Genomic DNA, 24,953 nt, shown 5'->3' on the forward strand with positions numbered 1-24,953 from the left:
CATTAATCTTAATCTAATGTCCCTGGCTCAGAAATATGGCCCATGACAAAAATTTAGCTATTTAAAAACTTTTACAGTCTAATTTTGAATTTTAACCAATGAAATGTGAAGATCTAAGATGATGACATGCAATTATTCATCAATTTCAATTAGCTTTCTGAAGAAAGCAGGCATTGCTAATTTCCTTTTCTGTACATTTTTGAAATGGGAAATCTTATAGGTGTCAGTATTTAGTTAACTGTACTTCAAAACAAAAAAACCACATAAAAAGATAAATGCAGAAAAAGAAAATTCAAACATGAAAGCATAAAAAGCATAGTACTTCAGAGATAATATACAAGATGATTTGGAGATGCCCCTGTGCTCTCAGAAATGTCATAAATTATATTCCTTTTTCACAGTTTATTAAAGGCCAGAGCTGAGAATGGGGAGAGAGACAGATGACTCAAGGGAAGTCTGACAATATGTATTTGACTTAAATATGCACTGCAAATGTCCAAGGAGAACAGGAAAATAAACACTGAAGTAAGAACAAGTCATTTCTGGCTTAAGATAATGCAAAAGTGAATTTATACTTCCTAAAATGAAAAGAAAACAAAGGCAAAGTACATTTGTCTGAAAAAACAGAATCACATTTCAAATATTCAGGAAACTTCTATAAGTACTATGGGAAAAAAATGCCTTCTTTTAGGAATCTATATTGTCATCCAACATTCTCCATACTAGTGTCTAGCAGACTTCCATGCATCCCTCTCAATTCCTAGGGAATTTATGCAAGACATAATCAACTCTCAGAAGCTCATCCTAGAAGACTGCCCAGTAGCCTAACTCCATAGGGATTTGCTGTGTGCAGGGAAATAGATACACAATCCAACTCTACATACGTTTCAACTAGATTACTCAAAGACTAGTAGCTTTCTGTGTATGCAAGTAAACCACTTTTGATCAGGTCACTTAAGAAATAAGTCCATTCTTTATGAGGGAGAAGAAATGGACACTTTTACTATAGGCCTCGAAAACAGAAAGAAAGTTCCTGTAAATTTCATTACATATAATAAAGAATGTTTATGATTCCTATTTTTAAAAGTAAAGATAAATAGTGAACCTAAGCAAGGAAGCAGTTCAAGGAGGTAAACAAAAGATTTTTGCTGTAGGATGAGACTTTGAAGGAACCATTCTTGAGTCTTTAGGGACAAAGAAATATTGAGGAAAGAAAAAAGGATCACAAGGTACTATATCCAGGCAAGATTAATCACAAATTTGGTGTTGATCCCAAAGTGAATAAGCCCATTTGCTTGAATCCTCAGACATATCTGATTCAAGAATAAAAGTGGGTACATCTTGTTAGAAAAAACTTCCTTAGCGGTCCTTTCTAAGAAGTACTATTACCATTTTTTTTTTTAATAGCACTATTCATGTCCCCTATGGGTTTGTTATAGGGCCTTCCCAAAATATAGCTATGCACATTTTGTTTCCCAAAGTGTTGTTCTATATAATAAAATACCAGTATTTGAGAAAAAATGGGGAAGTAATACAAGAGTAAGCATCAAATGGAGCATACCAGGTATAATGAAAACAAATTAAATTTCACTATAATTTACAAAACCACTGTTTTCTTTTATAAGATGAAAATATTAAATTATGCCCCTAAGTTATATTTTTCACAACTGGGACTTGAAATGGTCATCTTGTTACTACAGGTGACTTTAATATTGGTCCTGGATTTTTATTTTCACAACTTGCTCCCTTATCCCTGTTGCCAATCTACCCGTGTCATGGGTACTCGACCCTTCCAGCCGGCTATCAACTCTTGGAACACTCTTCCCGAGAAGGTGCTGTGAGGGTGTGCCCTCCACACTAGACACTTCCAATGATCCTCTTGCTCTCTCTTGCTTACCAGTGGATGGACACAGCACAGGTGGTGAACAGGGGTGACAAAATTTAGGAATTCTGGTCATTTCCACCCTAGGGAGCTCATAGTTCTGCTTCATATTTTAATGTAGGTAGAACCCAAACAAGCATCAACCAGTGACTCCTTGATGAAACCAAACTTTAAAAGGAGATGAGAAACAAAGAGAAACCTAGATTGGTGAAAATAATGCACTGCTCATTTGAAACTACCTGTAGCTTAAATATCTACGGACGCTCACACACATTTATAATAACAACCTGCTAGCTCCCATTTCATGTACCTGAAACTAACAGAGCAAAGCAGCTGTGGTTAACTGACAGTGTGTGAGGGTGGAGAATGGCCAGAGTTTGGTAGGCATCCCAGAAGAACAAGGGCATGATCCTTACTATCAGCACCGAGCCTTCCTCACCTGTTATAGAGACCTGACTTGTTAAGACCCCATCCTTGTCCCCCAGTCTCCTAAACAGTTCAGGATTTTCTTCTTCGGATACTTGTCACATGTGTAAATAACAATTATTTGTCAATTATTTTTTAAAATATAGGGCTTCCCCTTTGAGCTCTATGAAAGCAGGTCAGGGACAGTTCATTTTCTTTTGCAGTATTCCCAGTATAGGTCCCTAGACCAGTGCCTGTCACTCAACAATATTTGTTAAAATAATAAATATTATAATTATATAATTCCTAACCCTTCAATGCATCCAAAGATAGTTATCGTGGTCCACATTTTACAGATGAGTAAAGGTCAGTTCACACAGCTGGTAGGAAATGGCGGAACCCAGACTAAAGAAACTGCCTACTCTGAAGCCAAAGGTTAAAGATAAGTTTGTTCATCAGTTCAGTGCTCAACCCACAGAGCAATCTAACAGCTCTATCTTCAACAGAAGTCCATGAGAAGAATTAAGATGGAATCTACTGACGTTCTCTCCCTTCCAACACAAATCTGATTTAAATATACATATTTCCTGCTGTTTGGAAAAAGAGTAGCTCACGATGACTTAAGTACATGGACTAAATGGTTGAAGGTTCTTCTTGAGTGTAAATGAAGGAGACACGAAATAAAAACATACTTACCATAATTCCAGTAAGCAAACAGACTCCTTTTCCACAGTATGTGTTGGGTACCATGTCACCATAACCAATGGAGAGAAAAGTTATTGATATCAACCACATAGCTCCAAGGAAGTTGCTAGTAACATCCTGCTGATCATGGTACCTGAAACATAGCAAACAAAATCAGTTCTTTATAATTCATCTATAGCCAAGGACAATTTGACTCAATTCAATGAAGTCACTGTATCTTGTACAAACTACTCTATTTAGAAATTTTCAAAGCTGGTAATATAAATAAAATTGAGGTTCCATCTAAGCAATCTGAAAAACATCAGAAAGTGCTTCACCTTTAAAAATAATCTGAAAGAAAAATTACAAAATACAAAAACTGTTTTTCTTACCAGTGTAACATGATATATGCACATTAATCTTTATACCCTCCTCTGGCCTTTGCCAACATCTCATTTCTCCTGGAGGCCTAGCTGATGTGCCAGACCCACGTGGCAAAATGCAATTGCCCAATCTCACACCACACCTTAGTAGCAAAGGGCACCATGCTGATCCCTTTGCTACCTTGATTTCCCTGACAGAGGCCAACTCCTCATCGGCCTACAAAATAAATACAGGTTTATTATTATAAATTCTCTATTATTATAGAGACGACTTTTCTGGCTATTCCTTTCCCAACCTCTCTTCTGTGCTCCCTCAGTATCCAGTGTTCCCCTTTATTACAATACTATATGGTAAATGTCCATCCACCAGGAGGTCCTTCTTCACTGCCATCCTTGAAGACAGAAACTGAATCTCTGATCATATAGCCCCTCCCCCACAAACAGAGCCAAATAGAAGTTATTGTGTTACCAGCGGCGCACAAGAATTTATAGTGGGGAAAAAAGGGAGAGAGAGGGATACAATTTATCCTGACTCTTCTTTGAGGCATCAAGTTTTTCTGATGAAGAAAAAGGTTTGTATTATATAAGAAACAAACATCACACTTTGCTTGAAATCACATCATCAAACCTTATGCCCATCATGTAGACACTGCTGTCCATCATATGTACATACAACAAGACAGGCCATGAAAGTGGTGGCTCTGGAAGAATCTTTTCTGGCTGCACATTATCTGTAGTCATGGGCCCCTGCAAACCCTCTTTGATTTCCACAACAATCAGACCCCAAACTTAAGTCACGAGAGGGGATTTCTTGCTCTTCAGTCACCTCCTCCTAAGAAAAACCCTTCCTTCCCCTCTCTCAGACACCACCTGAAAGGATTTACTTTCCTTGCTCTACAAAAATTGGTTGGTACTCATTTTCCCTGGCTTTATTCATTCAGTTCTGCTTTTTGACTCAAATATGTCTCTGCTGCCAGGATTGAGGTAGCAAGGAAGCTGTTTCTGGCCAGTGCCTTAGGAATGATCCCATCTACAATTTCACTGGGCATGGCAATCTCTCTACACCCATTTTTCATCTTATGCTCCTGCTTCCATAACCCAAAGTACACGAGGTTCATGAAGTATAAGCCTTCTTCCATGATATCAGTGGATCTTACTCTCTGACTTGGATACAAAGAAGACACATGCTGATCACTTTCCACTTTTTCCTTCTTCCACAGAGGGAAGAGAGAAGCTAAGAAATGCTGTTTCCTGTTACTCTGGACTAGAGAAAGAGAAGCTCCCAGCTGGTGCTAGTGGAGAGAGGGCAACCACTGTGTATCCTAAAATAAAAACTGTGCATGAACAGGCAACCAGCCCTTACTGAGGAACGTTCTGCAAGTTTCTGGAGGCAGGAGGGTAGACACCTCAACTATTCTAAAGAACAGCCATGTTGACCTAGTTTCAGAGTACCCTTTTTCCCAGAATGTCTGGGAGGAGATGCCCACAAGGAGGCCACAATGTATTCATAGCATCCCAGCAGGATAGGCAAATGCACTTCCCGAGTATCTTTTCTGTATAATGTGCACATCTCGGTGAGCTGATGCTACTGGTGCTATGCTTAGCTGTAACATGAGCTAAGAAGCTTCTGTGGACTTCTATGCTTCAAAACAAGATCCTTAGAAGCAAGCTTTGAATGCTGTTATGGGGACTCTCAAATAAAGATTCCTTACCATGTGTGGCTTTAAACAGGGACTGCGTTACCCTAGCATTGAGATGGGTTGGACAGGAGAGGGGAGGCAACAGAGTTCATTTCCTGTTCTCTTTTTGATTGTGAAATAAAGTTTCTTTTAAACAAGGCACAATTAACAGACAGAGCTGATATACCTAAGAGAGCTCATTCCCTGAGACCTATTATGTACACATACATCATATTTATTGAGTACTCACTAGGTGCTCAGCGCCTGGCTCATTTTTCCCTTTAACAGGTCACGTTTTACCACATGGACAATCTTAGGCTGAAACAGCTACATTCTTACCCTCCATTTATCGACAAACTGTCCTTAGATTCTCTCAACACGTACAAATGTGTTGAGAGAAATATTTATTTGGAGTTATTTTCACACTGCTGCTGGGAGTGACCAGAACACTACAACCTGATAGGCACGTGGTTTTCCTTAGGTAGAGTCACTAACAACAAAGAGGAAGCCTCATTCTCATACTACAAACCAAGGTCTCTAGAGGATGGCTTCCTAAGTAGGCCTGCAAAGAAATCTCATCCTTGGAATGAAAATTCCATGCAACACTTTCACTGGAACCTTCAGCAAACTAACTCTTCTTCAGTTGTTCATCTTGAATAAATACACATCTTCAAGGTACAAGTAAATCTCTCCCATCCTCATTTGGCTCTTAGCCAAATGCTCTGAAGTATTCTTTCACTGTTTCATTCAGTCAATATTTATGATATGCTAAGCACGTTACAGTGCTTCACAAACTGTGATCCCACACTGAAGGGCCTAATTAGACACAAATATATTTCTAGGAGTTGGTATTTTATGGCTATATACAGGATAATTCCATGGTAAATTATCCTTTTTAAACTTATGAAATAATAAGCCTCTTGGAAAAATTGCTCAAAATGGAAAAATAGCATCTCATACTAATGTTTATGTTACCTTCAGACATACTTTGTTGTGAATAGTTAAGATGAGGTAAGTCAGAACCAATTTAGATACTATTAGGATATTTACCTGATTTCTTTCTTGGGGATTCAGAAAGAAATATTAGACTTATCAACATGATGACATTATTGCTTAGCACATCCCCGGGTTTTGAGATAATGCCCGTTTCACACCCTTGTGAATGATTAACACGTGCAATTTAAGGTTAAAGAACTTTCTTTTTTATTTAATTTTTTATTTGTTTTAATTATACATAACAGTATAAGGTATTTATGCACTTTGATATATCATACAAAGATGGGATATAATTTCTCATTTTTCTGAGTGTACATGTTGTCATGACCAATGTGATTCTACAATATGTACACAAAGAACTTTCTAAACATTTCTCATAGTAGAAGTTCATGCCACAGAATTACTGAGACAATTCTAACCTTCTCTACAAGGAGAACTGTTTTGAGAAGGACATGAAGAAATAATTCATGTGGCACGCTTTTAAAATAAAGACTTTGGGGTTTCAGCAGAAGACTAGTTGAACTGTTTTCCAAAACTCAATGCTTTGGAAAAATCGTGAGATCAAAGCCAGGTATGGTGGCATACACCTGTAATCCCAGTGACTCTGGAGGCTAAGGCAGGAGGATCACAAGTTTGAGGCCAATCTCAGCAACTTCATGAGTCTCTAAGTGCCTTAGCAAGACCTTGTTTCAGAAGAAAGAAGAAAAAAAAAAGGACTGGAGATTGGCTCAGTGGTAAAGCAACCCTGGTTCAATCCTTGGCACAGGGAAAAAAAAAAAGCAACCAAGATTGTAAGATCAGCTTTAACGTTTTAAAAAAGGAAAATGTTTCTTTTCTTAGTTTCTATTCCTTATTCATTTCTCCATTCACTGCTGACTGTGGGTCTAGCACTGTTTTTTTAGATCACAAATATGCCAACTTAATGTTAAATACAACATTTATGGAAGTTCGCAGGGGTTATCTTTCTAAGGCAGTCACTGTCTCTTTCCCTGTGCATGCTCTGCCCTGCACTCTTGCCTCCCCTCTGCAGCCCCCAGCATGATGGCTGGCAATCATGCTGGTCTCTTTCACAGATCTCCCCTGAACATGCATTTCCTTCTGCCTCAAAGCACCTTTTCCTGTCTTTCTAGCCCTAAATCTTACTTGGGTCCCCCTTTTCCAGACTGCACATAGATTCCGGTCAGCATGGTACTCTAGGCCTGTCCATTCCTTGTATCCCCAGAGCACCCTGCAGATAGCTATAGCACTGTTCAGTGAATGCTAATTTGTGTCATAAGATATGTAATATATAGTTTGATCATCAAACACGCACTGAGGATCAAAATTATGAAGAATTTGAAGACAAAGCTTGTGCCTTATTCAATGTTGTATCATCACACAGTGTTTAGAAAAATATTAGAGGGAGCTAGTGTTCATTAAACTAATTAGCATGACAATGTGAAATGTATTCTTGATCTGATTTTTCCCTAGGCCACGTGCTTCAGGATCTATGTATAGTAATACAAAAAGCAGATAAAAATGACTCTTGTCCATCAGTCAACATGAATTGCATTTGTCATGTATATCCTAAGATCTGTGTTCAATTTATATTTTTACAGTTGTAGAGAACATTTCAATAGGGGAGGTGACAAACTTTGTTCATTAATACTTCTTTATTAAACTTATTATTAACACTAGAAATGGCAAAATGTCTTATTTCAAAAGTCAACTCTGGTCTCAAATTTCATCCTTAATTATATAGTTAAAAGTATTATGGCTATTTAAATGCATGTGAGCAATCCACTATCAATTCCTTCCCAAATCCATCTCTCTCTCTCCTGAAATGTCAGTATAATTGTACTAAGATACTTTTAAGAAGTATAAAACTACAGCAACAAAGGGAAAGGAAAGGAGACATTGGAGAATGGGAAACACATATTTACATGAATGACAGTGCATCTTGCTTTCATCCAACATGGAGCAATAGGGGACTAGATTATACCTTCTCTTGAAACAACTTTAAGTAATAGAGAAAACATTTGGAATAATATTTAATAAGATATTGATCATCTAGCAACAGAGGGCAATTATTCCCAAGAGATGGTAAACTAAAGTGAGCCACATCATTGTTCCAGGTTAATGCCTAAAGAGAATATACACAATGCAGCTTAGTAAACCAAACCAGGTGAAACTCAGAAGTCTCCCTGTGTTGAAGGATAGATCTGGGAATCCAAGGAGGCCAAGAATTCATAGGCCAAAAAGTAGAGAAGAATAATCCCGGAGGGGACAGCACGCACTATAGATCTGCAGAGGGGTGTCCTTTGTTATTCATCCAAGGATTGAAGGACTTGTATGTAAAACTACCCCAAACTGGAGAAGTGGAAATAATATACATAATGTGATACAGTACACTTGAATAGCAAATGGTATAATATCAAGTGAAAATAAGACTGTGTTAACTTAGGCAAAGTATGCCTAAGTGTATAGGCATGCTATAAACCCTAAAGAGCCATTAAATTAAGACATCAAAAAATAATAACTGATAATACAATAAAAGATATTATCATATATTTTAAATGTCTGGTAAAACTTAAAATAGAAGAAATACAAGAAATTGAAGGGAAGACAAGAACAAAAGACAGAAGAGACAAATGAAGCAGAGAGCAAGAGGACCCCATAATGTATAATTGCATTAAATATAAATGGCTGAAATAACTCCCCAATAGAAGGCACAGATTGATAAAGAACCCCTGGAAGTTTCATTGTAGAAGCCATGCATTACATGATGGAAAAATTAGGTTCGAGGTTGAAAACGAGGACAGATTAAAGCCCAAGTATGTGGAATAATGGATCCTCAGGTCTTCCCTAGTATTGCCAGACATGTAACAAGAGACAGAAGGCTAATTCTCTGGAGATGGGTTGGAGATGCAGGATAAGGGCAGAAGAGATGTTTGAGGCTGAAAGCAGGGGATTTGAGTTCAGATTTCTAAACTAAGCAGCAGCAATCTTACATTTTTTTCCATGATACCATCTCTGACTCTATATTAGAGAACTTGTTAATTCAGAGAAAGAATATTCTGAATAGCTTCAGAGGAAACACAATTTTGCATTAATAAGGATTATGCATTATCAAGGATACCCTAACAAAAATCTCAGCTTTTGCTCCCCATTGAGTTTTACCAGATATTAAGCTAGCCCTTCTCTCCATACAGAGGTTCCAACTGGCTTCCAATTTACCACTCTTGGATATGAAAGAACAACAAAGGACTGGCACACATTTTTGATTCCAATAGGAAAAAATAGAGACCATAAATAGGAAAGAAAGAAGGAAAGAGAGGAGGGTGGAAATAGAAAAAAACTTGAGATATGCATAGTGATGGGGTGTCATCTGAACTTTGAAAGCTATATCATGAAAGGTCTAAGGGAAAATGCCACATCCAGAAAACAGGATGGGGCTGGGGGAGGGGGGAACTGGAGTAAAGCTCAAACTATCAGTGAAAACATAACCATAATACAATGAGATTATAAGTCATCAGAAATCTCCCAGGAAGTAGAACAAAAAGATAAAGAGAAGGGAAAAAAGGAGAAGATATGTTTTCAGAGAATCAACACAGAGGACTCCAGCAACTGTCTTTCCAGAAGGAGAATATAGAAAGTGGAAGGAATAAAATGAAAATATTCTTTGATTTCTTTGACAGGAAAACTGGAAAGCAGGTGTCTTCTCTAAAGGGAAGATTCTCAGAGAATCTGCACATGGAATAAGAAAAGACCTTGAGCAGGGGATGTGGCTCAAGCAGTAGCGCGCTCGCCTGGCATGCGTGTGGCCCAGGTTTGATCCTCAGCACCACATCAAACAAAGATGTTGTGTCTGCCGATAACTTAAAAAAAAATAAATATTAAACTTCATTCTCTCTCTCTCTCAAAAAAAAAAAAAAGGGGCTGGGGATGTGGCTCAAGCGGTAGCGCGCTCGCCTGGCATGCGTGCGGCCCGGGTTCGATCCTCAGCACCACATACCAACAAAGATGTTGTGTCCGCCGAGAACTAAAAAATAAATATTAAAAATTCTCTCTCTCTCTCTCTCTCTCTCTCTCTCCCCCCCTCTCACTCTCTCTTTAAAAAAAAAATAAATAAAAGAAAACTGCAAAATAAAATTAACTAGGGTAAAAACATATTTAGTTTATGTAATAGCTACCTTGAATTTTGGCAGAGTTATACATTATAATCCCCTGTTTGAGATCCTGGTAATCGTGACAAAAAAAAAAAAAAAAAAGACCCAAACCAGGATGAATCGATGTCAAATTTTAAATATCAGGAATATGGAGAGGATATTTAAAAAGTTTCAAAGAGGGAAAATAGAGCAGAGCTAAATATTAAGATAATAACTTCTAACATTATTTAACTAGGATGGGTGTTGAGGATCGGGAAGCAGAGGCAATCAATATCTCCTAATTTTGTAGACGGGAGGGATGGAGAATATGGAAGGAAAACTGAACAGATGAACCTCACTCAGGTCCTCTCTTTGCTTGGCTTGCCCACAGGTGTAGTTGTTTTTCTATGTGGTAACCTTGCCTGAGACAGGGTAACTCCCCCAGGGAAGGAGGTACACCTATGACTCTCATCCCATGGTGAAGCATCACCACACCAGGCAGCCCTTTGGCACTACACCAAGTGGCACTGCCTAAATCTGCTTAATGTCAGTAATGACGCTGAAATTCCATGTCCACCCAGTTGCAGACCTGAGATGGAAAAAGAGTACAATTGATCTCTTTTCAAATCATAACTATATGCATATAGTTTTGATTTAAAGTAAAAGCAAATAAAATAAGTGACTCAATGAAAACCTATAAGCATAAAAAGTTGTTCAAAGAAGGCACATATGTGAGTTCAGAGGAGAAAAGTACTGAGTGCCAATGACTCAGAAAGGAGAAATAGTATAAATCTCTTACTTGCCACTTCTCTGTATCAAAGATGCTCACCTATAGCTATAACAATGTCATCCATAGTCCTGCCTGTAACCAATTAAGCAAGAACTCTACGGTGGGTTAATGATGTAGGGATTAAAAAAAAAAAATGTTTCCCAGGTGATTTCAATGTGCTATCAAGTTTCAAAAATCATCAGTTAGCTTTATTTTAGAAGTAACTTCTCATCTAATATGTTGCATATGTACCATCCCATATGTGCCTTTTTTGGACTTCTTTTTATGCTTACAGATTTTAGTTCATTTAATGATATTTTATTTGCTTTTACTTTAAATCGACAGTATATGTACATAATTATGATTTGGAAAAACATAATTTATTCTCTTCTCACATCTCTGAGTCTGCAACTGGGTGGACATAGAATTTCAGCTTCATTACTAACATTAAGCAGATTTAGACAACACTACTCATTCAATAACATGTGGAATATTTGCCTATATAAAGGAACATTTTGAGGCAATGAGAATACGTAGATAATAAGAAATGGTAGGCATTCACAAGAAGCTTAAAAATCTAATAAGGAGAAAATTGATTGCAAGGAATAATAAGGTAATACTCAAGTTGTAATAAATGTAAAACGGATGTCAGGATATTGTGAGAAAAATATATGTAACATATTGAAACTAATGACATGAGCATCTAATAAAAATGATGCCTGAAACTAGTTTAAATTAAAACCAAATGTGCCAGATGTGGTGACACATGGCTGTAATTCCAGTGGCTCAGGAGGCTGAAGCAGGAGGATCTCAAGTTCAAAGCCAGCCTCAGGAACTTAGCAAGGCCATAACTTAGCAAGAACCTGACTCAAAAAAAAAAAAAAAAATGCTGGCTCAGTGGTTAAGTACTCCTGGGTTCAATCCTTGGTTCAAAATTAAAATAAAACAAAAAATAAACAAAATTAAAATGGAAAATCCAGTAATTCCAAAAAGCTTTAATAAAAACCTGAGTGAAGGTGCTCTAAATGTGAATGCTATAATCTTATGTATATAACCAACCCAGAAGGAAATAGCTTACTCAAAGTCCTTCAAACTAGAGAACAAGAACTTTCCCAATCTGCAGGACTTTCTCAATTTCCTCCTGGTATTTCCACTTCTCTGCTCATCACTGAATCAAGAAATATGCACTTGGCTTTAGGATCTTGAGGATGCTGATATAGCCTTTTGTTAGTAACAGTAAGTTACCAGGGAAAAGCAGCAGAGATAGACAGCATAATGTTACCTCTAAAGCCCAACTTTAATTTAGGTCTGAGCTGGTTTGAATTTTCATAAATTATGTAACTCTTTGTTAATCTAAAGTGAATTCTTTTCCTTTTATTTTGCTCTCTTGACTTTGCAAAAACCTTGGAATTCTTTTAATCTTCTCTTTTGATTTAGAAAAAAAGAAGACACATTCTTTTTTCCTCTAGCTCCCTCTCTCCCTGTGTGTGGTGGGGCAGGGTTCTACAAAATGTCTGATTCCTTTCCTTGTGTTAACCTTGGCTAATGAGAGTTTCATTCATTCACACTTAGGGTAGAGGCCATCAGTGGATATGTGCTAAGAGAATAAGCTTTTAGTAAAGCTCAAACTTCCTAAGAGGAAGAGGGTGGTGATAGAACATATGGATATTCAAACTTGAAGAATTATATTTATGCTTCCCTGAAATGATGAAAAAGATGTTTTGTTGTCTGACTCTAATGTTCTTTTATATGTTTTCATTTATATTGTAATAGGTGATTTTGGCAATGACTACTTACCTGTCAATAAATTAACAGTCTTAGATCTCATATCTATATAATTTTTTTGACTATGTTAAAAGTCTTTAGAAAGACAGATGGTATCACATTAACATCCTTTTAACAGACAGGAAAAGACAAGCCAAGGCTCACTGTCATTCAGATTCTCTTTGATTGAGGCATTTAGTGAAACATGATCAGCTCTGAGAGAGAACTTCCCGGCCCAAGAGCCATGGTGGCAAGTCTGGCACCTCGCAGTGAAGATAGAGAAGGTGGTATACATATCCATCAGGACAGAGTTTTCTAGACTGAGAATGTCATTTAAGCAGTGGTTTTCAAGCCCTACAGACTTAAAGCCCTCTTTAATGATCTTGAAAGGAAATTTAGATAGTACAATGTATGCTTTATAAAACGAAAAAAATCAATTTAAAAAATCAACTTAAAAAAATCAATATAATACCTTAACTGTACAATTATGAGGTAAAATTGAAGTAACTTATTTAATCATGTATTTCAATATCTAAACACTTCATCCAGCAAGACTAAACTTAAAAAAAAAGCAGCAGTGAATTGCTTATACCCATATGTAGAAGCATTTTAATGTAATTAAGTCTGTGAAAGTATGTAATTCATATGCCACAGGGACTGATTTTTTTTTTTTTAACTTCTGGGCTAATTCTAAATAGAACAAATGCTGATTTCCCCCAATTTACATACTAAAAACATTCAAATGTCTATTACTACTGAGCAAAAATAGTTTATGTTCATATTTAAAATGGATTTAGGTCTAAGGTAAGAATATTATAAACAAGTTTTTCATATTCAAAATACCTAGCAGGTCATTACAAGGTCAAGTGAGCTGCAGAACAGCTTGTTGGGTAAGAATGTCCCATGTATAACAGAACAGAGCTGCTGGGTGCATACTGGCATGCCTCTGATCCCAGCAGCTCAGGAGGCTGAGGCAGGAGGATTGTGAGTTCAAAGCCAGCCTCAGCAATTTAGTGACACCCTAAGCACTTCAGTGATACCCTAACAAAACAAAACAAAACAAAAAATGGGTTGGGGATGTGGCTCAGTGGTTAAGCACCACTGGGTTCAATCCCTGATACCAAGAAGGAAGGAAGGAAGGAAGGAAGGAAGGAAGGAAGGAAGGAAGGAAGGAAGGAAGGAAGGAAGGAAGAAAGAGAAAGAAAGAAAGAAAGAAAGAAAGAAAGAAAGAAAGAAAGAAAGAAAGAAAGACAAACAGAACAGTGCATCTCTGGCCCTACCAAGCAACAATCAATCAATCAATAATCAATCACAAATTTCCAAATGTCTCCTGAGAGCAGTAGTACCCCCATTGAGAATTACAGGTCTAGCTGGATCAGAAAATCTGGAGCTAGTTTCATATAACACAACTAGACAGCAGTGAAACTACAAATCCTTGAGATGCAGCAGAAATGCCTAATAGGAATTATGTTCTCAAGCCCCTTATGCTCTGTGAGCACTCAAGGAAATACCAAATTTCAGAGTAATGTTTTAACTAGGACAAGCATTTCTGACCAAGTTTTTCTTCCTTCCTATTTCTTTCCTACCTTCCACACCAGTACTTATTTTAATTTTCTGGGACAACCTCCATTTATTCAAGCTCCTGCTCTGTGCCAGAGACCTTGCACATACTGTGACTCCTACAAGGGAACCTGTACCCAGGCAGAGATGAGACCATGATTTGCATGGGCAATGATTTCCTTCCCCAAAGTGAGTTTTTTAAAAACACTTAATCTTGTTCATGTCTGCCACTTGTCAGGCTCTGCTGACAGCAGAAGGAGCATGTCCACAGGGGCCTGGTAGGTGCTATTTTTATTCCCACTGTGGATTTTCTATAATCCAGAAGAGAATTCTCCAATTCTCAGAGGTGAGGAGCAGCATTGTGGGCAGTCACTAGGTGGCAGTGCCACACCAGTTTATCCCCACTGTCACTGGAGTTCACTGACCAGTTCCAGGGCTGGGAGGGGACAGAGTGGGAATGTCCTGCAGTGAAAGCCCCCTTCCGGACACCCTGAAAACAGGTGGTGTTCCACAGGAGAAACCACAGTCAAAGCTGAAGCGAAACACGGGGGCCACACCTACACAGCAGCCTGGGGTATTATGCAGAATCTGGGTGGCTCCTGTCTGTGTGTGTGGAGGGGTGTCTGTCTGGATGCTGAATCCCTTTTAGATCCACTCTAAGGTAGATTTGAAGGTGCAGCATGCCTCCACATTTTACCCACATGGGATTTTCTAGGTCAAAGACCAGACTCTGTCTCCCAAATCTATAAGAAAAAAAAAATTTTTTTTTAATCCCTGTGGATGTTTCAAACTAGGCCATGTTGGAAATAAAGCAGCATTTGAGGATATACAAGTCAGGGTCTTGTTTGCTGACTCTAAGATAGGGCAAGGAAAGACAGACTGAATTCAGAGGTGCTATTCTACTTCTTGGTGCTTGTGACCAGAACAATGAATATGAGTCTCTAATCCTTACTTTCCTCTAAGATGCAAAACAGACCATCTACCTCAACAAGTGCCTGAGCACTTAGATAACAAGTGTAATGCAAGTACCACTTCATCACTAGAGAAGAGACACTGCATTTTTACTGAGCATATCCTTTTTGATTCTGCAAAAGTAAGCACAAAGAAAAGCCATAACGTTTGAGAGCATACCTTCTTGCACTCAGGTGAGCTGACATATGTGAGGGCTATTACCAAAATATTTACCATTATAGTCGGTGAGCAAGACGACTAGTACACCTAACATGTACAACAGCAAGTGAGGACTGAACGGGAGCTATCAGAGCAGGGCAAAGGCAGCACAAGGTGAGGGTAGATCAATCACAAAGTAAGCCAAATAGGAAGAACAATGATGTCCACACAAGAAATCCAAATGGAACCAGCCTAGGTGCCCATCAACAGCCAAATGGATAAAAAAAAAAAAAGTGCACACACACAATGGAATTTTATTCAATCATTAAAAAAAGAATGAAATTATGTCATTTGCTAGTAAATGGATGGAACTGGAGAACATCATGCTAAGTGAAATAAGCCAGACTCACAAAGTCAAGGATCATATGTTTTCTCTCATATGTGAATGCTAGAGAGGAAAAAAAAAGGGGGAAATGTGTTGAGGGGCGTGGGGGACTCATGAAAATAGAAGGGAGGCTGGGCGCACATTGGTGCAAGGCTCTAATCCCAGCTGTTTGGGAGGCTGCAGCAGGAAGATCACAAGTTCAAAGCCAGCCTCAGCAACAGCGAGGCACTAAGCAACTCACTGAGACTCTGTCTTTAACTAAAATGCAAAATAGGGCTCGGGATGTGGCTCAGTGGCTCAGTGCCCCTGAGTTCAATCCCTGGTATCCAAAAATAAAGAAGAAAGAAAATAGAAGGGAGACTAGTACAGTGGAGGAAAGAGAGGGAAGAGAGGATGGAAAGGTAAATTACTAGGGAATGAAATAGGTCAAATGTATTATGTATCTATGGGACTATATCACAATGGATTCTGGTATTGTAGATAATTATAATACACCAATGAAAAACTTAAAAAAAAAAGAAAAAGAAAGAAATGGCTCACAGCCTTTCTATGCTTCCTATTCTATCCTACTTCCTTCTCAGCTGCCTCCTCCCACCAACACCAGATTTCTATTCTTAAGAAGGCAGGAAAGGGAGAAAGATACAATTATGTATCCAGTATCATTAATTTCTGATACTAACTTTCTGTAGGCTCTTAAGTTTGGGGCTCACTGTCAAATGAAAAGAATATGCTCCACTTGTTGCCAAAAGCTTGGTCCTTGACTTTTTGCAGACCCAATAATGAGGACACAGTTCTGAGAAAAAGAAAAAAGACGGTTTATTGCTTTGCTAGCAAAGGAGAAACACAGGGGACTTTCAAAGAGGTGATTCAAAGGCAACATGGCACCTGTTTTGTGTTGAAGTTGTAATTCACTTGTTAATTTGGGAAATAGTCATTTCTGAGATCTTCTGGTGCCATCCCCAAAGTCTGGATTATTTCCTTCCTAAAGTGGGTGAGTGCTCAAGGACAGATAACTCTGTGTAGGATGGGGAAGAAAGGTAATCCAGTTTCCCCTGCGATTAGGGACAGGAGAGATTAGGGAGGAATCGGGAGACAGGAAGAGATAGAAACATGTCCATTTAAAAATCAAGGAGCAGTAGCAGAGCAGCAAGGGCTATATCCAAAGCCGAACATGGACCACTGTTACACACTCATCCAATTCCACTCAGCTCTGAGGTGCCACTATTACAGGAGGCAGTCATCATGAATTGATTCTAAATGTTTAATTTTCAAAATACAGCAAATGAAAGTTCCTATGTAGAATTGAGGATGACAAGAAGTTTTAGCCTGAAGCACTTCACAGCTTCAGGCATTGCTCCTAGGGAAGCAGAACATTCCTGAATGTCACTGCTTTGTTCCTCAGAGGGAGATAAGAAGCAGAGTCAGAAAACTGAGCCACCAAAAAGCCAGAGAGCTAAGAGTTGTCAGGGACACTTGGTTGAAGGTGACTCCAGCAGGGCTGAGGAGAAGGATCACAGATTTTCTGAGAAGGTCATTTTCAAGGTTTTCCAGTTAGATTTTCCTACTTCAATTCTGAAAATCAGTTTTGAAGTGTCTGTTAATTGTACCTTGCTTGACTAGGCCCAGGCAACTAAAGTATAGATTGCAATGCCAAAATGTCATGAACCCAAAGAAAACACAGGAAGGTCCATGAAAGAGGAGCACAACAGTGAACAGACCCAGACTCAACCCACCACCACTGAGGACCCATAAATCCTTGCTCAATAAGTTACCCTTGCAGAAATCTGCAGTGCAAGGAATATGTTTTGTTAAATCCAGAAAAATATCTTTATAAGGCAGAAAAGAGCAGAGATGAAAGAGAACAGGCTAACCAGAGAGGAAGAGCAAGGGGCTAGAAGTTAAGGAGAGAATAAACAGACAATAGAACTAACTGCAAGTAAAAATTTTTAAAAATACATAAATGATCAAAGAAAATGAACTATGAAAACTCAAAAAGCTTCTAATCTAGCCAGCCTACTCATTACTTAAAAAGTCAGCCTCATTTTCCAGCACCATGCACAAATGCTTCACATGGCTTTCACCAGTTCCAACTAACATTTCTGACTACTCCAGAAAAAGAAAAATGAGAAAGAAAAAAAAATTCAAAAATTTTTCATTATTCTTTAATTTTAAATATTTTGGGAATTTAAAATGGTAGTCAAAAATGTTTCCTGGTTGAAAGTCTTTACATGCAAGAATCGAGGAGTGTACACTTGGTAGAGTGGGCTACACACGCTCACCAAAGCACACTGGTAAGATGATTGCCAAGGTCAAACACAGCATCTACCTCCCCAAAAAGGATCACAATTATGGCTTGCCAACTGAGTGAGATCAACTTCTTTTGCACAGGAAATTCAGGAAACAATGCCAGGAGTATCTCAAAAGGAAGTTTGGATTTAGATTGCCCTCTACACTTTGACTGTTTTGCAGGTAACCCAAGGCCATCAAAGGTCAGTATTACAAAAATCAAGCAGTCAGTGAATCCAGAAGCTGGACCTCAGTTGTGCAATGCTCATGGGTTATCTGCAGTACAAGCACACGGCAATGAGGATCTTAATTTCTATTCTTGTCCAACTATACTGCACAAATGTGAAGCCACCATGCCCAGAGACATTTTCTATCAAAATGACAAAATTAGGGTGATGTCACTCAAAACCTTATCCAAACACAACAGCTGGATCTCAAAGCAGAGAATTCCATATGTGGTGAATTTTGATGATGAAGTCCTAGTTATGCAGGTTAAAGTCAAAAGGATCAGCATCAGTTTTCTCTTCCACTCTATCAAATCAGGCTAAGAATTATTATGTGCACAGCTTGATAATCACAGGGGTACTCTAGGGGATATAAATAAGTATTTGTGTATTTCAGGCAGCTTATAGAAAATACATGACCTAGAAACATCAAAATCAGAATAGGGAGTATGAACTACATTACAGCACTGTCCAATAGAACTTTCCGAAAAAATAAAAATAAAAACACCCGGTATCTTTGATGTTTTACACTAGTAACATGTGTCTATTGAGCACTTGAAATGTTGCTAGTACAAATGAGGAACAAATTTTTAAATTTTATTTCATTTAAATAAATTTAAATTTAAAAGTCCTATATAGTTATTGGCCATGTTGGACAGTGAGATCCGAGAGATCAAATCATGGCACAAGAGGTGCAGAACATATTATCAGCATATCCTAATAACATAGTGATTGTAATTCAGCTATAAGGTTCACTCTGGGCTGCCCTCTACCAAAGTGAGATGGAATAAAGGAATATGATACATTCCTTGACTTCCAGGATATTTATTTATTTAGACACCAGAGATTGAACTCAGGGACACTCAACCACTGAGCCACATCCCCAGCCCTTTTTATTTTTTATTCTGAGGCAGGGTCTCACTAGGTTGCTTAAGGTCAAGCTAATTTGCTGGGGCTGGCTTCGAACCTACGATCTTCCTGCCTCAGCCTCCCGAGCCAGAGATTACAGGCATGCGCAACTGTGCCCGGCTCCAGGATCTTACACTATTGATATTTGACACAATATTTAGTGCTCTGGTGTCATATGATTGCTTATTTTGTTGTTATGCTTCTTGGATAAAGAAGAGAAAGCAAGTATTTTAAAGAAATGAATTGAATTTTGAGTCATTTTGTATATTAATTCAGTCAGAGATGCAGTAGTCCTGTGCTTCTTGGGAAAACTGTACCATTTGGTCCTGGGGCCAGAGGAGGCAGCCAAGTACCTTTACCCAAAAGTTCTGTCATCCACCAGAAGTGAGGGATTATCTTAAAGAGAGCAGGCATGCACAGCACCTCTGTTCCTCCTCTGGAGCCCATGTTGGTCACTTCCACACTGTGGGTGGATCCACAAACAGATTTTTTTGCAGACTGGGTTGCTATTGGGAAGAACACTTTCCAGACCAACCTGAAAACCAATTTCTCCCATTACCTAGTATTCACACTCTGCCCACCTGGCCTCTCCCTGAAAAACTAACTGCTGTGGTGCTTTAATTCACATATTTACAAGATAACATTACATATTGTTCAGTTATAGGTCTATCAGTAGCAAAATATAGGGAAAAAGGCATGCAATGAGTAGAGATGATCTTTCTATTACTTTGTAGTTTTTGATTTATGTCAAAATTATTTCAAAGCACACGTTTCCATGGTGTAAAATTCATGTTTTAAAGTACAGTGTGAAGAGAAAAGCAGCCCACAATGTCCTACTTTTGCTGTTTGATTTAATTAACATGTTTGTTTTCTTAAGCTGTATAGCTGTATAATTTACTTAAAGTAACATTTTTAATAAGTCTCTTGCTGATGTAAAGGCAGGTGAACATTTATGAAAGAGTTGACTTCAAACACTGAAGTCAGATCTCAGTAATAATTGCCACATTTTTTTTTCCTTAGTAAATGCAGATAAGGTACAATGGATATTTTTGTTTTTAGTATATTAAAGATTTATTTCATTCCTAATTTAAATACACACATTATTAATATAAGGGGCACTTATCCTGGAATCATTTGGCAGATGTCTTTTTATAAAATTTTATCCAGGACAGATCTTATAAACAAACACACATTATATATATATATATATATATATATATATATATATATATATATATATATATACACAACCTGTATTATGACTGTATGCAGAATTGTAATCTATCATATACAATTCACAAATGTCTGAACTTTGTTTTCTGAGAGACTATGAAGGACACTGGGTGGCCTTGATTTGGTGGCTTAGAAACAGAATATAATGCATAAATAATGAAGACCTACACTGTGTAAGTCACTGTGTACTGTGGAATTTGGGCACAAGGAGGAAAATTATATCTGGGGCTCTTTGCGGGGTGGCTAAGAAGAACAGTGGCATTCCACAGTGGTGTCTGCTCTCCTGACTCACGTGGAAAGACAGGAAGTGCAGTGTTCAGCAAGACAGTCAGGTGCACTCAGGGCTTGTGGGTGCAGAAGTCAGACCTCAGCATGTGCCCAATCTCTCATCAGCACCATTGATGTGGACCTTCCATATCTTCCCACTGGTGAAGCTGGTATCTCCGAGCATCAAGCAGCCTCAAATCAGACAAGCCACAGTCACATTTACCTATGTCTCATCCCTAAGATCAAGGCACTATGATGATCTGGGGCCTCCACCTTCAAACATTCAAGCTGAGCCACTCTTCTCAGTCTGGCTACTGCTTGATTCTTCAGTCTTAGCTCTAGCTGAAGTAATTTGGATCCATGGGGTGGGTGTTGCTCTCATTCCTATGCTCACCCTTCTCTCACATAACTTAATCCATCCCCTTTTAGCCTGGCTTCTAGTTCTTGATATTCTACCTTCAAAGTCATTTCTTAACTCTTTCCCCCTCTTTCTTCGAAGAGTGGGGTAGCTGCTGTCTCACTCCACATGGATTGGAATTAGCCTTACTGCCACTGTCCTGAGGGGCAGCCTCTTTGTTTTACTCATTTGCTTCAGGCCACTGCTAGAGAGGACCATGACTATGACATGGTAGGTACTCCAAAAATAGAATTCTAGTGAATGAATAGCTGAGGAAATTTCCATTTCCGATGTTTTATAACAGGGGGGAGATGATGGAGGTTGAGTCTATTGCAAGAGATATCTTACCAGTTGACAGGCTTCCTTGTCTCTGGCCTGGGTCTACAACCTCCTCCTCCCTGTTCCCTAAGTCACTGTACCTTACAACCTTGAATAGGATCTCACTGCTTAGAAACAGCAGTCAATCTCTTTAGCATAAGACAGATAAGGTACAATGGATATGATCATTAACAATTTGGTTCTGGCCCAACTCTGCTGCTTTTGCCTGCTGGCTCCTAACTGTCCTTACTTACGTCTCCATCTTCAAAACTTTTCCCCTCTGAGAAGTATTCTCTATTCCCTTAAGTATGCATCCATAGTACTTCATAGCACTTATGTTAAATTATAATTTATTTTGTTATTTGTCTCTTCCAGTGGTCATTGAGCACACAAGGAGTAAACATCTCCTAAATCTCATTGACTGACTCAATATTTGGTTCCCAGTAGGAGCCTAGTAAATGTTTGTACAGTGAATTACCAGAAGTCAAAATCCTATAAGGCTAATCAGTAAAGAAACCTCAATTTTGGAAGTTAATTGCTTTAAATAGGAACAGAAAAGCAGTATAAATCAAACTTAACACAGTTGTATTTTTGTCATGTAGCCAAATAGAAAGATAAATAAATTTCCTAGAATATTCATGCCCATGGTCTTATTTATAGATTTTTATTGTTTTGTACTATCATATGTTCCAGTGTGGATTGCTTATGTGAGTCTCAACTGGAACAAATCAACAAATTCAAAATTTAAAATTCAAAGAAACCTGGATTTTATATTAATTTTAGCTCAATAACTCCAATCAAGTTGGTTCAAAATTATTTTTAACCTTTCTCCCTAAGATTAAAGAAAAATTTTCACAACCTGTAGGATATTCTTAAAGCATTTATTAATTTGCAGTTGTGTTGTTTTCGTTGTTGTTGTTTTGGCGTACCAGGGATTGAACTCAGGGGCACTGGACTACTGAGCCACATCCCCAGCCCTGTTTTGTATTTATTTAGAGACATGGACTCACTGAGTTGCTTAGCACCTCACCTTTGCTGAGGCTGGCTTTAAACTCGCCATCCTCTTGTCTCAGCCTCCTGAGCTGCTAGGATCACAGGTGTGCATCACCACACCCAGCTGTTCTTTTAAAATATTCCTCAGCTTTTAACTTTAGAAGAAATATATTTCTTTTATAATGTTAATGAAATAGCACCTAAAAATTCTAAAGTTTTTTTCTACATGTGACAATGAAAATTCTCTGACAAAATGTTGGAAACAATCTAAAAGAACTCTGCTCTGAAATAGAAAGCAAACTTAAAACCTCTGTTGTTACTGTATTAAATATCCCATGGTCACTGCCATGCATGTAGTCATAGACAGGAACATTCCTCAACTCCAAAGGTTCTGATACTCTCAGTATCCACCAGACTAAAGATACACAGGGCTCTGCAGAAAGTGAAGACATTGCAAAGACTGAGATTATACGTTTACCTACTTTTAATGGCAATCAACAAAATAACCCATAATAGAAACCAGATGTACTGGCAAGAGAAAGATAAATGGTAGAGACCCCCTGCCCCAACCACCCAAAATAACAAATTCTAAAGCTAAATATCACTCTTTATGTCACTTTCAGTTTAGAGAACAAAAATTGGAATGCACTATGACTAGAACTTACATTTTTTCTCCCCGATGTTCTTTCTCTGAATAGTCATTGCTATTCCCTGAGACTTTTGACTAGCAAACGGATCTTAGAAGTCATCCAGTTCAAACTTCTCATTTAATAGCCAAAGAAACTTAGGCTTAGAAATGTGAATGGACTGTCCAAGGTTACAAGGCTTATCATGAGCAGACAGCAGTCAGAGCCCACGTCTTGACTTTGCAATGCATATTCAGGGTTTGCCATCTTAGTAAATCTGAAGCTCACAGACTGGCATCCGGGTTTTAATATTTGCCACCCATGGATCTATTTCATGTGCCTTCACAGATTATTTCTACTATAAAATTTTTAAAAGTTTCTAAAATCAGTACCCTTCATTAAACTGCTTTCCCGAGAGCCCTTGAGGGCAGAAAAATAATTTTAGCAAAATCCATTTATTCATAGAAAATTAAATATTTTATGCAATGGATAATTTGAGATCCTTGTGTTCTTCTTCTTTTTTAACTCTTCAATCTGATTTAGACTCAGGAAGCAAGACATTCCTTACATAATCCCAATGAAGCAACTCCTAATGATTCTAAAGTTCTTTCTTCATGAGAACAATGAACATTGTGTGACCAAATGCCGAAAATAACCTACAAGACTTCCACTGAAGCAGAAGAATTTAAATCAACTGTTAGTACTGTATTAAAGACCCCTCGCCCTGCATTCTCAAGCATTTAAATAACCAGTCATTTCCTGCAGAAAACACCTTTGCAATCTTTTATGCCGGCATTCAGGACCCTCTAAATAAGGTTCTGTTGCAGCCCTGTAACCTCATCTTAGCATGCTATGTTAACAAACAAGAATTACTGTGTCTTCTTTTCCACCCTCTCCATATCTGCCAGCTCACAGTGTTTCATATTTAAGTGTTCAGAGACACTTATTTCATCCTGCCATGAATTTTCTGTCCCTCTCTGTGGACCTGTCAATACTAGAAAACATCTCTCATATCCCCCTAGACTGAAAATCCTCGAGGCAGGTCCATGGCCAGGTCTTTCATAATTTGCCATTCTTAAGCTCCAACAGCATATGGTGAGGCATGTGACAGAGACCAGGTGCTCACAGAGCTTTACTAAATGGCAGAGAAGAGACAACTGAATCCCAGTGCAGAAACGGGAGCACTTTGTTGTGTTACTGAGGAAACTGAGGTCCAAGTTGGAGAATGGACTTGTCACAGCTCAGCCTACATGTAGATTCCTGATAACGCAGTCCCAAAGAACCAGTCAACTGCATCAAACCAGTTTTCATCACTTATATTTTTTTCCTCCTAAAATTCACTATGTAAATGTCCTTGCCTTCCTAATTGGAGTGCACTGAAGATACTGTTTTCTAATACCAATGAACGTTGCAATCCTCCCTCTCTCTAAACACACATGCACGTGTGCACACACACAGATACACACACACACTCTCATCCTGCTGTAATACTGACTGTGGTTTCTAATGAAGTCACTTTTTTGCTGGTGGATTTATTCTATTGTCAGATTGTCACTAACTGCTGTTATCCTCACTCCAGTAGCTTTCTCCTCTTTTTAATTCGCAACTATTTGAGAAATGGGACTCTTGAGTCGCACTACAATAGCGTCTAATGACAAGCAGAAAGCGTTCACTGAGACCGCCAATTATTTTTTCTATGAAGACAGCAGATCAGCTTTAAAGCTGATATTTTTGGCTACTCATTCACAGCCTCGATTCGGTTTGAGTTGGGTCCCGGAGGGACAGACTATTGGATAATAGATTTCAGGGTGCAAACTGAGGTGACCCCAGGCCAACTGCCTTTTTTACTAAGTTCTTGTTTTAGATGTATGGTTATATTAGTAACTTGTTATAGAGAGACACCTGTGTGTACTGCCACAGTAGCACATCTGGGTCAACCTGCTGAGTTTAGGAAAA

At 38.4% G+C, this 24,953-nt stretch overlaps 1 protein-coding gene across 7 annotated transcripts in view; it reads right to left on the reverse strand.

The window, feature by feature from the left end:
- The window catches only part of Kcnn2 (potassium calcium-activated channel subfamily N member 2), a 424,434-nt gene that overhangs the window by 24,599 nt on the left and 374,882 nt on the right, over window positions 1–24,953 (reverse strand). For all 7 annotated transcript variants that reach the window (XM_077796938.1, XM_026414667.2, XM_077796931.1 and 4 more), the window contains one exon: window positions 2,984–3,125. In XM_077796938.1, the coding sequence (XP_077653064.1) occupies window positions 2,984–3,125 (142 nt within the window). The remainder of the gene's footprint in view (window positions 1–2,983; window positions 3,126–24,953) is intronic.

The sequence above is a fragment of the Urocitellus parryii genome, chromosome 1 (assembly GCF_045843805.1).
Source record: "Urocitellus parryii isolate mUroPar1 chromosome 1, mUroPar1.hap1, whole genome shotgun sequence".
Taxonomy (NCBI): domain Eukaryota; kingdom Metazoa; phylum Chordata; class Mammalia; order Rodentia; family Sciuridae; genus Urocitellus; species Urocitellus parryii.